This window comes from Panthera leo, chromosome B1 (assembly GCF_018350215.1).
Source record: "Panthera leo isolate Ple1 chromosome B1, P.leo_Ple1_pat1.1, whole genome shotgun sequence".
NCBI lineage: Eukaryota > Metazoa > Chordata > Mammalia > Carnivora > Felidae > Panthera > Panthera leo.
In genome coordinates, this window is record NC_056682.1 from 77,191,335 (window position 1) to 77,208,196 (window position 16,862).

General features: G+C 42.4%; 1 protein-coding gene across 7 annotated transcripts in view; it reads right to left on the reverse strand.

Annotated features, from left to right (window-relative positions):
• The window catches only part of DCLK2 (doublecortin like kinase 2), a 151,109-nt gene extending 134,869 nt beyond the window's left edge, over window positions 1-16,240 (reverse strand). For all 7 annotated transcript variants that reach the window (XR_006201680.1, XR_006201679.1, XM_042935324.1 and 4 more), the window contains exon 1: window positions 15,640-16,240. Coding sequence is in view for 5 of the 7 variants with exons in the window: in XM_042935324.1 (XP_042791258.1) it covers window positions 15,640-16,060 (421 nt within the window). In the remaining 2 variants the exon portion in view is untranslated. The remainder of the gene's footprint in view (window positions 1-15,639) is intronic.
• Between the last annotated feature and the right edge of the window lie 622 nt (window positions 16,241-16,862).

Genomic DNA, 16,862 nt, shown 5'->3' on the forward strand with positions numbered 1-16,862 from the left:
AACTGAGATACACACACACACACACAAACACATGCGCGCTCTCTCTCTCTCTCTTTCTCAATTTCTTTCTCTCCCTCCTTCCAATAATAGTTCTGTGACCATAAGAGTTTGGGGGAAAATCATTTTGGAAACTATAATCACGTGAATACTACATACAAAGAAAATTTGCTTTATGTATAGAAAGAAGATGGATAGAAGCATAAGGTGGTTTATAAAACTTAACTGTTTTCAGGTACAAAGAGAAAGTCTTTGAATATCCTTTAAGACTCCACAGTGGCATGGTTATGGCTTCTTACCACTGACATTTGTTCAAAGTCACTTTACTTCATAGTTAGCAGGCTGATAAATTGTCTACAATTGTGTAATACAACCTGGGTATTAACCATTAACTTTCATCCTTACTCAACCCAAGATACAGCCTCTTTAAGAGGCAAGAGGATAGGGGCACCTGGGTGTCAGCTGGTTAAGCATTGGACTCTTCATTTCAGCTCAAGTTATGATCCCAGGATTGTGAGATTGAGCCCCACAGGGGGCTCCACACTGAATTGGAATTCTTTCACTCTCCTCTCTCCCCTTCTGCCCTTCTCCCCCACCCTCCCGCCTCGCTCTAAAAATAACATAAATCTTAAAAAAAAAAAAAAAAAGAGGCAAGAGGATATTACAAGCCAGGAACTCCCCAATTTCTTGTCTCTGAAAACTTTCATTGCCACAAACATATTTCAGACTGTGACAATTTTTCCCACCTTCTCTCCCTTTTCAGTAATAGGACAGCCACCTCCTATTCGATGTTGAGTCGTTCCACCAGGATTTAGATCTTTCTGTCTCCTCACGCTGCAGTTGCAGGGACATTGTTCTTCTCTTCTCCATTTAACTAGGCAGCCCTCTCTCCAGAATTAGATACAAATACCTCCCACCTTAAACACACACAAATCCTCCCTCTCTTCATTCCTCATCCCACTCTACCTAATGTGCTTCTGGCTTCCATTCACTGCTGAGTTAAAAAGCACTCCTCAAATGTTTTTTCACCCACTGTTTGTTCTTCAGCCACTGTGGCATTACTTTTGCTCCCTGCATTCCCCTGGCTGGAACACCCTGATCCCCAAACAGGTCTTTGCCAAATGCAAAGTACACCTTCCAAATCCACTTGGTATCTTCTGAGGGCACTGGACGCTAGTCATGGTTCTCTTCTGGAAATCCCTTTTTCCTTAGCTTCCACAACCTGGTATCTTTTGGTTTATACCTCTCACTTCTTTGGTTACTCTTCCTTGGTCTGCTCTTCAGGATCCTCTTCTCCCACGCATCTACTTCATCCTCCTTAGACTGTCTGTGGGCAATTGCATTCACCTCCACAGCTTCAAACACCACCTATATCCTGAGGACATCTCCAGCCTACTCCTGCTAGATAATCTATAGATATTTCACATGCTACTGCCTAAAACTAACTCCACTCCCCATTATGGCCACTCTGACCTCAAACTCTCTTCCTGAATTCCCCAACTTACTGAATGAAATTACCATCTATATGGACACCTACCCAAAAATCAAGACTCCTGCCTCTCTTTTCCCTTTCCCACATTCAACAGAATTGGCAAAACTGTCGACCTTGGTCTAAGCATCTCTGGAATCTATCCTCTTTGACTCTGCCTCCTCTCATTTCTCCTTGGATTAGAGTAGTTCTCTATGGGGCCTCATTCCATCTTCCACATAGTTGTCAAGGCAAATTTTTAAAAATGTAGATCTGATATCATCTGCTTGCTTCACTGCCTTTGAAATAAAGACCAAACTCCTTAGTACATCACACACTTCCACCCTCATCTCCCACCACTTTCCCACAGGTTCCTAAGTCAGTGTCATACCAGTATATTTTCAACTTCCTTCCAAACCCATCATACCCTCTTATTTTCTTTGCTTCTTGTATGTCTGAAATAACCTTCCTCCTTCTCCCATCTTGCCTCTTTTTAACTGACCAGTCAAGATTAGACACTCTTGGCAAAGAGGTAAAGCAATAGGAACTATCATATATTGCTGGAAAGATTTTAAATTGGTTCAATTACCTAGGAAAAACACTATCTAATACTAGGTTTACAATATACACATCATATGACCCAGGAATCCACCCCAGAAAAATATCCCAGAAAAACTCATGCACATGGGCACCAGCATGTGTATGTGGAAGTATCGCTCAACAGCTACAGATGAAAAATCAATCCACACGTCCAACAGGAGAATATGCAGATTGTGGTATGGTCATGTCTACCAATAATATAGTAATGAAAATGAACAAGAGCCATATTAACAACCTGGATGGATTTTACAAACAATGGTCAGAAAAAAGATGACAAAAGAATACACGTAGTAGGATTCAATTTCTCTCCAGTCCACAACATAAAAAACTAACTTGTATCAATTAGGGATGCCCTCATTGGTGGTAGAAATATAGATAAAAGAGTCAGGCTACTGTTACCTTGGGAAGAAGTTTAACTAGGAAGGGACACAGGGAGGGCTTCTCAGATTCTGGAAATATTCTGTTTCTTGAAATGGCTGGTAGTCACAAAGGTGCTCACTTCATAACAACTCACTGAGCTGTACATGTATATGAATTTTCCTGAGCTCAGAATGCATCAATTTCTCATAATTATCTATTCTTTCTTTCTCTCTTCCAATGGTTCTTAGTGGAGAATTTTTTTAATCAGGTGACTTTGTTGTATAAGTACAGATGCTCAGATCTCACCACTGTTCCAACTGAATCACTGGAAGGTAGGACCAGAACAAGTAGGCAAGGGTTTTTAATTTCACAAGTGACTATGAAAACAACCTCTCATTACAAACCATTGCCTAGACTGGAAGCTCTTAAAAATACTATCTTTTTTATACTACCCACATCTAGCACAGTACCTGGTATATAACAGGCACTGAAAACATGTTTGTCAAAGTAATGATGGAAATGCAAACTCACACATCTCACAGTTTGGAGTTGCATTAGGTCTGGGTAAAACATTTGCACAGTGTAGCTGTTTATACAGAATGACGCTGGGAGGCTCAGGGTCAGGTTCCTGAAAGACATTGTACATGACTGGAGACATTCTTAGGTCACGTCAGTCCATTGAAAGGCAACCTAAGGCATATATATGAAGGCTGTCTAGTATCTACCAACATTCCTAATTCATTTCAGACCAAAGCATCAAGAATCCAGGGCACACACTTATTTTTAAAAATTCAAGAATAATTAACATACAGTGGTATACAAATTTCAAGTGTACAGGGCACTTTTTTAGTCTAATAAATGTAATGTGTCTTTCAATCAATGGAATATGCGTGTGTGTGTGTGTATATATATGTACATGGGTGTGTGTACACATGAATATTTTTAATGGCTAAGTCACAGTAATCTCTCAACACTTAAATGTCAATTTACTGTTAGAAATTACAAATAGTTACTTTGCAAACTTACAGTTGGAAATTCAACAACAGTATGTTTAATTTTTTTTAATGTTTATTTATTTTTCAGAGAGAGAGACAGAGCGTGAGCAGGGGCAGAGAGAAAGGGAGACACAGAATCTGAAGCCGGCTCCAGGCTCTGAGCTGTCAGCACAGAACCCAGTGTGGGGCTCGAACTCACAAACCATGAGATCATGACCTGAGCTGAAGTCAGATGCTTAACTTACTGAGCCACCCAGGCGCCCCTCAACAACAGTAGGTTTAGCTTACTTTTATATCACTTCCTGTAAAGTCTCTCATTCACTTCTGTGAAAATATTTAGATTAACTGCGTAATGCTACTAATTAGTTTGTAATTATAAACTATTTTGATATTCATGGCAGAAAATCAATTCTACAAAATTTGGACATTGAGAGTACACATACCTTGGAATGAAGCAAGCACTGAACTTTATGATACAAGTCTAAAGTGAAAGGGCTCTTCAAGCTTAGAAAAAAGCCCAGCTCCCCCTACACAGATTTAAATATGGTAACATAAAAATAGACAAAAGGAAAAGAAAGCTTGGCTGACTGACACTTTAGGTCTAATATCAGCAATAATCTTAGGAACCTTAATTCTTTGCTAACTTTCAAAACTGAGAAAAAAAAAATTGCTCCAAAGGCATATAACCAAGGAAGATAAATCTGGGTATACTGCATCTACAAAATGGTTTGATGTCCTTCATCAAATACAGCCTTTGTGAGACTGTCCTGGGTGAATTAAAATGTGTGCATCTAGGGGCGCCTGGGTGGCTCAGTCGGTTGGGCGTCCGACTTCGGCTCAGGTCATGATCTCACGGTCTGTGAGTTCGAGCCCCGCGTTGGGCTCTGTGCTGACCGCTCAGAGCCTGGAGCCTGTTTCAGATTCTGTGTCTCCCTCTCTCTCTGCCCCTCCCCCGTTCATGCTGTGTTTCTCTCTGTCTCAAAAATAAATAAACGTTAAAATGTGTGCATCTAAATCACATCAGACATGAGTTCCCACGCCCATCTGGTTAAGAAAAATATAGGCTGAGGAAAAGTAAGGCTGATTTATTATTCTGTTGTGGCAAACAACTTAGTCAGGTTTTTTCACCCTAACTGTACAGTGCCCAGAACTTACGGGGCTCAGCAGAGTTACACACAGTGCACTTCTCTGGCCTGGAAACCTATCCGACTCTGCACTCCTTTGCTGTGTCATGGCGGATTGCTGTTGCATTCGCAAAACAAATATAATGGCATTTCCTGCAGGGCAGGTTGGAGGACACAAAATGGGATATTCCATCTCTAAAACCAATGCTCTTTCAACACATCTGAAGGCAACTGGTTGAACCAAGCCACATCCTAAAGTCACATCTAGCGGTACAGGCTGTGATACGTTCCACTGAGAAAGGGGTACAAAAGCTACTGTGAACATCTGCGTATCTATGAGTAAGTATGCCCAGAAATCCATGCTTCAGCATTGAAATTTCGGAGAAGTTTCACTGAATACCAAAAAAATTAGGTAAAAGTAGAAGAAATAATCCTACCAAAAAAAAAAAAAAAAAAAACAAAAACAAAAAAAAAACAAAAAAACAGCCTACTCACTAGCCAAAAAGCTTTAACACTTTTCTCTAATCTCCTGGTAGGATGGAACCTACAGATCACATTCACTACCTTTTTGTGCCTTACACCTAGGACAAGCATGTTCCGCGATCTACAAGAGTTCACTATGACAATTTTTTTTTAAATATGAAATTTATTGTCAAATTGGTTTCCATACAACACCCAGTGCTCATCCCAAAAGGTGCCCTCCTCAATACCCATCACCCACCCTCCCCCCCCCCCCCCCCATCAACCCTCAGTTTGTTCTCAGTTTTTAAGAGTCTCTTATGCTTTGGCTCTCTCCCTCTCTAATCTGTTCACTATGACAATTTTAATTCTGTGTTTATTCTGACAAAATTTTAAATGTTTTTATCATTCTATTCTGGAATATGTGAACAACTGCTTCTGAATAAAGTACAGTCAGACCACTCTGTCCACAGTTTTAACTCTTTTGACACCAAGTGGTATAACTATGCTGGGAGCTCATGAGGAAAAAGAGAAGTGGACTTTACATAAAAGATGTGTTTGAAGCAAGTTAAGGCCAGAAGACATAACTGTACTCTGCAGGAATGGAGGCTTGCTAACAGTGCAAGACTGACTCATTACATGGCATTTTGAAATACAGCACACTGAACTCAGCTTTCAGTGCCACGGTCACATTTGGGAACAATTTAGCTTGAACAAATAGTATCTATCTGCAGCTTCATATTTCTATTTTACATTTTTATCGATTATACAGTTCTGTTGGTATTTACGTTATCAAATTGTTTAGGTTGTATTGGTGTATAAGACCTATGGTACAAGTATACCTACCTTTCTATGTATTTAAGTGATGATGTAATTAAAGTAATTAAGGCAATACTGGACTTCTACAAGTTAGCTGTTACATTTTCACATTGTTTTGCATTTTTAAGTGGCCCAAATATTGTAAAAGTTTAAGAAACATACAATGGTTTTCTTTTTTAAAGTTTATTTTGAAAGAGAGCAGGGGGAGGGGCAGAGAAAGAGGGGGACAGAGATCATCCCAAGCAGGCTCCATGCTATCAGCCCGACATGGGGCTCGATCCCACGAAACGTGAGGTCATGACCTGACCTAAAATCAAGAGTCAGATGCTTAACCCACTGAGCCACCCAGGTGCCCTGAGAAATACTATAATCTTAAGGATGCTGAGAAAGAGAGAAAACGTCAAACCACAATGTGCCCAGCTAATACTTCTAAAGCAACTGGGGCATAATGGATCAAGGGTCAGTCCTTCAACTGGCTCACCATCTGAGCAGAGATAAAACTTTCCTTGACAGAGTTTCCCCAACTTCTGGAGAGCTTTGCTTATCACCTTCCTCCTTCATCCCTTAAATCTCACTGTGAGTCTAAGAGGGAGACTTGGCCCCAGTTTTAAGCAAGTGATTGATAGTAACGATGGCTCACAAAGATACAATGCAAGTGATGAAAAACTCAGAAGCCAGATGTTTGCCCCCAAAATAGGTGATGTCTGCAGGACAGAAAGGAAGGTAAATAGTAAAGTATGACCACTGTCTCAAGATGTCTGAAGAACTGCCATGTAAAAGTAGGATAAGTCGTATGTAGCTCCAAAGGGTGTCTCTAGAATACAGCAGGCAAGTTATAAGGGCATAAAATTTGGTTTAAGATGTTAAGGACCACTACCATTTACCAAAGAGCCACTGAATGCTAGGACTCTGCTAAGTGTTTTATATACATCATAGGGTTCACGTGGAGCCTTTCAACTATTGACCTTGATCACTAAACTAGTACGAGATGAGTTCACAGGCTATTTCTCAAGTTCTTTCCTCACAGAGGCTTGATGAACATGAATGTAAACACTAAAATTCCATAACTCCTTTTTTCTTTCCTTGATTCTCTGCCAATGAGGCAAAATACCATTAAGTAAAAAGACCAATATAATGGACAAAGGTACTGGGAAGAAAGCAACAATCATTACCTTTAAGAAATAATTATATTGTTATTATTCAAACTTAAAGTAATCTTTTTTATTTTAGAGAGCGAGAGAGAGCCCAGGGGAGAGGGGCAGAAGGAGACAGAATCTTAAGCAGGCTCCATGCTCAGCCCAGAGCCTGATGTGGGGCTCACCGTCAACTGCAAGATCATGACCTGGTCCCAAATCAAGAGTCAGACACTTAACCGACTAAGCCACCTGGGTGCTGCAAAACTTAAAGTAATCTTAAGTCTGTAAAATATACACAGTGAAGACAGAGATAAATCAGTGAAGATATGTTAAAACTTTTATTGAGAGTATAATTTAATCAACATGTAAGCAGCAGATAACGTAGCAGGTCATAATTGTAGATTATTTTAGTCACTTTGAGATGCTTGCAAAGGTTATAGTGTAATCAAAATTACTTAAGTTGATTTCACAAGTCAATTTTTCCTATTCTTTCAGTCTATAAAGTAGAGCTTCTGACAAATTACAGTATGCCTACTCTACTGCTTTATTCTACTTCTACAAATCTAGCCAACTGTCCAGCTGGCTGTGGTAACTAAGAAAGGTTTCAAAAACACCTATATCCACCTATTCCCACCTACTAAAAGCTCTTATATATAGCACAAGAGTTAAATAAATCATCAAATATCTTGTGCCCAAAGGTATTTGTTGCATGGGATAAAGAAATGAATAAAATAACTGTGGTCCCAGTCCTCAATAGGTTTGTAATTTTCCCTTTCCTGAGAATGTTTTGTGGAGAAGAGCCTCCAGCAGGTTATTAGGGTTCTAAGAACTCCTTCTAAACATGACCAACATTTTTGTTTTGTTTTTTAAGATTTTATTTTTTAAGTAATCTCTACACCCAACATGGAACTCAAACTCACCACCTCAAGACAACGCTCTACCAACTGAACCAGCCAAGTGCCCCTAAACCTGGCCACCTTTTAAAAAGTGACATAGAGCCAGATAGAGCCAAGATCATTTCTCTTTCCCACTCCCTAAAGGATTTCCCAAGATCACTGAACTTTAAAGGGGAAAGGGCCTTAGCAATTACCTAACATGTCTTTCATTTTACTGGGGTCAAGCAAGGCAACTATGCAGAACTATGCACAGATCTTACTTTGCAGGTATGTAGCATAGTGCATTTTATTCAGGACCCATACATGAAACATCCTAAATTGTCTTTACACCTACAGTGACTAATGAACTACTGTGATCTTCATTTTCTAAACATAAGTGATTAACATGTTTGGAGTTCTAGACTGCTCATACGCTGCGATCTATGTAAACCTGGGGGGTTGGAATAGACCCCATTTCCTCACAGGTGGTAGTTCAGAATACAGTTCAAAAGCGAAGGACAAAGACTTTGAGCTTCAGCCCCACCTTTTACTCATGGCGTGAGAGGGCAATTTCTTTATCCTCTCTGAGCCTCCCCATCTGTAAAATGGAAAGACAGTGCAGCATATTTCACAAGATATCATAAAAGTTAAATGAGACGAAACATGTAAAGGACTTCACACAATGACTGTAAATAAAACATCTCACATGTACATCAAATGATAAATGGATAAAGACATATACACATTTATATATAGATATATATACATAGATATATACACACACAATGGAATATTGTTCCTGAATATTATTCATTCATAAAAAAGAATGAACTCTGGGGGGCCTAGGTGGCTCAGCCGGTTGAGCGTCTGACTTCGGCTCAGGTCATGATCTCATGGTTCGTGAGTTTGAGTCTCATGTTGGGCTCTGTGCTGACGGCTCAGAGCCTGGAGCCTGCTTTGGATTCTGTGTCTCCCTCTCTCTCTGCTCCTCCCCCGCTCATGCCTGAGGGTTCTATCTCTTTCTCTCAAAAATAAATAAAAAACATTAAATAAAAAAGTTCAGAAAAAAAAAGGAATGAAATCTTGCCATTTGCAATGACATGGATGGAGCTAGAGAGTATTATGGTAAATGAAGTAAGTCAGAGAAAGACAAACACCATATGATTTCACTCATATGTGGCATTTAAAAAACAAAACAGATGAACATAGCAGAGGGGGGAAAGCAGCAAACCAGAAAACAGACTCTTAACTATAAAGAAAAAACTGCGCTTTGCTAGAGGGGAGGTGGGCAGTGGGATAGGTTAAATGGGTGATGGGTATTAAGGAGGGCACTTGTGATGAGCACTGGGTTTTACATGTAAGTGATAAAATCACTAAGTTCTACCCCTGAATCAAATATTATACTGTATGTTAACTAAATGGAATTTTTTAAAATTTATTTATTCTGAGAGATAGAGAGAGAGAGAGAAAATGTGAGTGGGGGAGGGCAGAGAAAGAGAGAGGGAGAGAGAATCCCAAGTAGGCTCAGCACAGAGCCTGACAGGGGGCTCGAATCCACGAACTGTGAGATCATGACCTGAGCCAAAGTCAGACACTGAACCGACTGAGCCACCCCGGTGCCCCAACTAACTGGAATTTAAATAAAAACTTGAAAAAGGAATGAATGAATGAATGAATGAATGAATGAATGAATGAAAGAAATAAAATATCTCACGTGTTTATGGTGAGATGGTGTTAATGTAAGAATCCTGAATCCTCAGAGTAGTGGTTTTTACTAAAACCACTACTAGTAGTGGTTTATCAATAGAAGAAATAAAAAACAGAAGTGGTGGGAGTATAGGCAGGTGGAAATGAGGGGGAAGAGATCCAGACAGGCAGTAGAGACCCACAGCAACTCCTTTAGCCTTCCCAGCAGTGAAGAAAGCAGTCTGACAACCACTGCCCAAGGGAATCTAGTTTATTTTATATCACAAGATCATAAACTATTTCCATAGCTTGAATATGAAATATTGATATTTTCTTTTAACTACTCAAGTATCACTGTGTCATACTTGAATTCATATGTGGTCTCCTAAATATTCCATTTCTTCCCCTCAACCTTAATAATTCTTTATTCTTCAAATGAAAACTTCTCTTCCCATTACTTCTGGAAAGAGCTTATTAGGTGGCTACATTATAGCATATCCAAATTTCCCTATTTTAGGAAATGAGAGGAAGAAAATAATCAGATTTGTAGAAGCAGGTATTCTGGAAAAGTCACTTTCTCCACAATGATGAGTGAGCACAGAATCTTTAATGTATCTAAACATAATCCAATTTTTCAAAGTATGTATTTTTTCACAAATATAGAGGAACAACTCAATTCATACAAAACTTCCCTTGACAACCAAGGGACTTAGAGGTACAATCACTTTCTGGCCTACTTATTCAATGAATTTATTGTGTGTGCAAGAGATCTGACCTCACCATGCTCCCAACCTGATACACCACTAATTACAAAGATCAGTGTTACAATAATAGTGCTAAGGAAAAATGCTGTGAGGTAAGAAAAGGGAAGAGTTCTAAGCTTCACCTCAGACTTTAACTCCAACGTCTGTTTCTCAGGAAAGATGTTTTCATCATCCTGCCCCCACCTCATTTCTACTTCATTTACAGCATATGAGCTGGGACCAGCTTTGTGTGTGTGTGTGTGTGTGTGTGTGTGTGTGTGTGTGTGTGTGTGTGTGTACGCTGGAACAGCACCTGGAACAACAACAAATATACTCTTGATCAACAACTATCTGAGACCAACATCCCTAAGGTCTAGAAAGAGACTTCATAGAGAAGCAGTATTTGAAATGAGTCTTGAAGAACCTAGGAGTCTGCCAGAGAAGGCTTGCACACCTAAAATTCAATGTTAAACTGCCACATCTGATCATCATAAATGCCTTAGTGTACTACTTTTGACTTCTATGTGCAAATATCTTATAACTCACAGAGTTTATGTTTCTTTCCTCACCATAACAAGTTTTGAAGAACTCGATTTCTATTATTACTACAAAAAATCTATCTTTGGTCGAGGGGAACCCTTACCCTATAATCTAGGTTCTTATTGAGACTCATTTTTACTTACAAACTCTCTCAGTAACTGTATTTTGGTTTAACACCTTCAAAGAGGTTGACCTAACCAAACAGATTCAATAAACTAGGCTTACTAGGAGAACCTCAGGAACATCAAGTGCTTGATCACTTTAGAACCTTATTTTTCTTAAATTCAAAAGAATTCAACCTAATTTTCAAGTTCATTTAATGGAAGAATGGAAGTATCACTTACCAAAACAATCAAAATTCTCTCGCAAAAAAAAATTCAATGTTTGTTGTTACTGAGGAGTAAAAGATCAAAACAACATAAAACAACATTTTACTTTGGAATGAGAGAGGCAGAGACAGGTGGCTATTAATATTTTTGACTCCTGGCAAATACTTCATCAGACCCTTACACCCACTACTTGCTTGGTAGTAGGACATCTGCAGCCTTAGTAATTTCCTAGAAGACAGGTTCTGGGTAGGGAAAGGCAGCCCAGGGCATCATACACTCAGTAATCACTCAGAAAGGGGAAGGGTATATACTTTCAGTCTAGAAAGGATATTCTTTAGATAATCTGCCAACCTTTCATGCAATAGGAAAGGACCCTAATGCCCAGAGAACAGAGGTGATTTTTCCTTAAATCCAGTCACTAGAACCCAGGGATCCTGACTCAATCAGGCATTGTTTCTACTATCCATGAATCTACTATCCCTCTCTCTTTAGGACATCAAAACTTCACAAATATAGCCAAAATGTTCAGAAAGGGAAAACAGTCATGAAACAAAAACTAAGACTAGAGGAGTGCTTGGCTGGCTCAGTCAGAGGAACATATGACTCTTGATCTACAGGTCATGAGTTCGAGCCCCAGGTTGGCTGTAGAGATTACTTAAATAAACTTAAACACCTAAGATTAGGAATTCTGACTCTTAGCCACAGACATGAGAACTTAAGAACAAGTCATCTGAACATCCTCAGTTGTCTACCATAGATGCTGTAAGTTTGGCTGGATCATGGCTTCAGACAACTGAAACAGATTTTCCCAGTGCTGTTATGACTCACAGTCCTCCTCTGAGAGAATGTGCCCATCTAGTTTCAAAGACTAAACGTAGTACAGGGATGCACAGCACCAACTCAGTGAAATTAATCCAGCAAGGGGAAGTAAACCAAAAGGCTGAAGATGCCTGCTGGTTTAGCATAGTACAGGAGGAGTGCCAGCCAACACCTGAACACTGTTTTCAGTCTCCAGAGACATTCAAGGTCAAAGGCAGAAGAAAAAATCTGGGCCATGCAAATTTCTTTTGTCATCTGAGTTCAACAGGATTGGGGCTCTAAATGAGTGTTCATGCCCAGCTGTCTTGAATCATCACTTTCTATTCTCCACTAAAAGCGTTTTAGAAAAACATTCTAGAAAAGCAGTATCTCCTTGAAACTGGCTCAGGTCATGATCTCATGGTTTCTGGGATTAAGCCCTGCATGGGGTTCTGCACTGATAGCATGGAGACTGCTTGGGATTCCCACTCTCCACCCCTCCCCCACCCACACTCCCCCCCCCTTCTCAAAATAAATAAACGTTAAAAAAGAAAACAAATGAACCAGGGGCACCTGTGTGGTTCAGTCAGTTGAGTGTCTCTTGATTTCAGCTCAGGTGATGATCCCAGAGTCATGGGATCAAGTCCCAAGTAGGGCTGTGCGTTGAGCATGGAGCCTGCTTGGGATTCTCCCCCTCCCTCCCTCCCTCTCCCCCCCACCCCCTCCTGCCACTCTCCCCTACCTGCACTCAAAACAGGGAGAGGGAGGGGTACTTGGGTGGCTCACTCAGTCCAACCTTGATTTTAGCTCAGGTCTTGATTTTGGGGTCATGAGTTCAAGCCCCATTTTGGGCTCCTCACTGGGTTCTGCACTGGGCCTGAAGCCTACGTAAAAAAAAAATAAATAAATAAAATGGCCAAGGGTGCCTGGATGATTCAGCTGGAAAAGCATAGGACCCTCAATCTCAGAATAAGTTCAAGCCCCATGTTGGGTGTAGATATTACTAAAATAATAATACAATTTAAAAATAGTTTTTTAAAAATGATCTAAAATAGTCAATTTTGACTATATGGGCAACACTATACAGTCTGTGCTCATTTTTACTGATGCAAATAGTAATTTTGCAGATAGCTGGTTAGTTCTTCCTCATGATAAATCTGAACATCTGAGCACACAATTTTAACTAAAAATTTAAACTATTTAAATTCACAAATGACTGATATTAAGCATTTATTTTTTTTCTTGCAAACAGCCTTGAAACAGGGTATTCCACTCATTTTGTTGGAAATTCAAGACCTAGACAAAGATCCATTGTGAGAGAGAATGTCACTATGACAAAAGAAGGGCACAAATTTTCTTCTTTTGCAGTAATTTTATTATATTAAATACTGCTTGAAACAAGTAGGCAATTGGCTAGACCAGGGAAACGCTTCCGTTGTGCAAATTATTTATGTTAATCATTATTTATCCTACGGTAGTAAAATTTGGACTCTACACATTCTTATGGTTCCCCATCCTCCAAATATCAATGAGTACATAATCAGAAGTAAACTTGTCAACTTTCAACTTACAGCTGAAACTATACAGTTTCAGTGGACCATGCAACACCTGGGCAATGACAAACTCAGGGTAAAATATGTGCTTTCATTAACTCATATGCATAATGGTCATCTTGACCACCCCCCCGCCATGATGATATTTATCTTTGGAATACACTAATTTCATGTAGCAAATACACTGTTAAAATTACTTGAGAGTATATTAAAATTTTTGTCCTTCCTCAGACACTATGCACAGTATCCCAAGGGAAGGTGAGAAATGGGTACTTAAGCAATAGGCATTGCCTTCATTTTTCCACAGGGCTGCTAATCTGGCTTGGGTCAGTCAGAAAATGTTACTCAGTTTTGAAATATCTAGGCAAATGCTGCCTTTAAGTATTTCACATGATAAATCAATAAAGCTCTTTTAACAATGTATCACTTTATTTAAACTCCTCTGGCTGTCATCACCTCCTCAGGAGTACTTTAAAACCAAAACACACAAATGACCAAGTGAATGTGTGAAGTCAAGAATACACACACACAGGCTGAAGAGACAACTTAATTTGGGCAGGGTCCTCATCTAGCCAAGACAGGGAAAACCTCTGGTAACAATGACGAAGTAGAGAAACTCAACCACTTTCACTACTCCTCAGTATGGCTACATCAATTTATTAGCGGTGAACTGGCGACGAAAGGGCATTATATGCAGGCACTGTGTAACAGGCATGTTGCTCAAGTTTCCTAATGTGTAAGATGGTCAAACTGTCTTCAAACCATAACATAAGAACACGATGAGATAATATAAGAAAAATAGTTGGCTCAAAGTTCAGTTTCCTTTCTGTGCTAAGCCAATATTGTTATCACTACATGGAATGTACCATCTGCATTAAGAAAAATGCATGAGAGGGGCGCCTGGGTGGCTCAGTGGGTTAAGCATCTGACTCTTGATTTCAGCTCAGGTCATGATCTCACAGGTTGTGGGATCAAGCCCCGAGTCGGACTCCAAGCTGACAGTGCAGAGCCTGCTTGGGATTCTCTCTCTCACTCTCTCTGCCCCTCCCCCATCCAAGAATAAGTTTTTTGTTTTTTGCTTTTTTTGTTAAGATGCATGAGAGCAGACAGTATGCAAACATGCAGTCTGCATACACTTGAGTTCTGTCATCTTTATAGGTACTGTTTAGATCTGGAAAGAAGTTCTTAACTACTAGTGATGCCTTTTCCCCTTGAAAGGAAAGAATACATTATTGCAAGAATTCAAGGATGACACAACATACAGCCAAGCAGTCCCTCTGAGTGAAGCATGGTTAACATTCTAGGATTACTAATTCATAATAGGCCCCAACTGCTGACTCCAACAGACTCTATCATCTTAACTAGTTACTTTCAGGAGGAGAGGAGGCAGGAGAGACTGACCTTGATTCACCTCATTACCAGCCAAATGTAGAAAACCCTGTAGCACAGTGGTTTTCAATCTTGTCTGTACATTGCAACCACCTGGGGAGCTTTTAAAACTCCAACTGCCCAGATCACACCCCAAACATCTGAATATCTGGGGGCAGGGTACAGCCATTCATAATTTTTTAAAGTCCCTAGTGATCCAAGATGCTCCCAAGGTTGAGAGCCACTGTCTAGGATCATGCCTTCTGACCTTAAATTACACGCTGAAAGCCAAACTAGGAAAGTCAGCCTAGAGCGTTTCACAACCACAACTTCTGAGTAGAGCAGGTACAACAGGGTCCCAAACGCTGGATCACAGGTGCCTGCACCGAGGTCCACACAGAGGGCCAAACAGAAAGCTTATCATCAAAGCTTATCATCATCAGATCCTCAGCTGAGAGCCACGTTTTTAAACAATTTGCACTAAAAACAAAAACTCCAAGTTCACCAATATTAAGAGATGGCACGAAAGGCCACTGAGATTTCTTTTTTTTTTTTTTTTTTTTTCCTTTTTTAAAGACAAATCTCCGGGAAAGGACACTGTATATGGGAGCGCGCCCCACACACAAAATCTATAAAAAAGCAGGCAGAAACGTACAATTCCCATGGCGGCCTAGAAAACACCCCGTAAACTCCCCTCTGCGCAGCGCAAGCGGGCGCGCGCCGGCCCATGGCCACTGCACCTGCTGTCGCGCTGGGCCGCACCTGCCGCGCGGGGCCCTCTTCTCCTACCTTCCAGCAGCTCGTCCAGGCTGGAGATCTTCCGACTGCCATCGATGGTATAGATGGTGCGGACGCCCTGGGGCAGGTTCACGTTGTCCGACAGGGAGCGGGTGAGCTCGATGAGCAGGGCATCGAAGGACCGGAAGCGGTCGCTGGAGATGGCAAACACCAGGCCCTTGAAGTAGCGGTCCCCATTCCGGTAGAAGCGTGCCTTCTTGGCCTTCTTCTCCGAGCTCAGAGCCTGCAGGGTCCGCGTGCGGTAGAAGCTGCAGTGGGCACTGTGCGCCGGGCTGGGAATGAGCCCGTTCCCCTTGGGGCCCGAACTGCTGCTGCCTCCCGAGGAGCTGGGCGCCCCTCTCCGCGACCCTGGTCGCGGCCTTTTGTCCCGTTCCTCAAAGTGCTCCAGCTCAATACTCCTGGTGCTGGCCATCGCGGCTGCTCCAAGGGCTCCCCACAAAAAACGTCCCAGCCACAACCTCTCTGTAGCCTAACGTCAATGCGAGAATCAAGTACAGGGACGTCTGACCGTGAGGGGCCTCACGGCGCCGGGACACCTGGCTCTGGCATCCCGCCCTCTCCTCGCAGGTGGGGGCCTCTGAGCAGCCGAGGCGCCGACCGGCCCGCGCCCCCACTAAAAGTGGCCACAGCGTCGAGCTGCCCAGCTCATTGTCCAGAGCGGCTCGCTGGATCCCTCCCGCCTACCCGGGAGCCTCACGCCCCCCCGCCCCCCAACCCCGGTTGCCTTCTCCACCAAGCCACGCCTCACAACTCCCGCCTGGGAGCCGGCCAGGAGCCGCAAAGTTGGACCGCCCCAGGCTCGCCCCGGGCCCGCGGGCGCACACAAAGCTCGGGCGCCCGCCGCGGCTCGCGTCCGCCGGCAGCTCCCGGGAGGCTGAGGGGAAGGAAGAGGAGGGGGAGGAGCTGGGAGCGTGGGAGAGGCGCCGCGGGCCCGCAGGGGCGTCGCGCCCGGCCTCGGCCCGCCCACGCGCCCAGCCAGAGGCCGGGGATGCGGCGCCGCCGCCTCGCTCCTCCGCAGGCCCTGCCCTGGGGCGGCGCGCGCGGACTCAGGCTGGGAAGGCAGTGCGGGGCCCCTTCCTCCCCCAGAGCCCGGCCCTAGCGGGAAATAATGCAGCCCGCCTCCCTCTCTGCCGGCCGGCCCAGTCCACCCGCGAGCATCCGCACCCCGACTCCGCGGGGTTGGGAGGGGGCGTTCCTGCCCCCAAAGGGCTGCC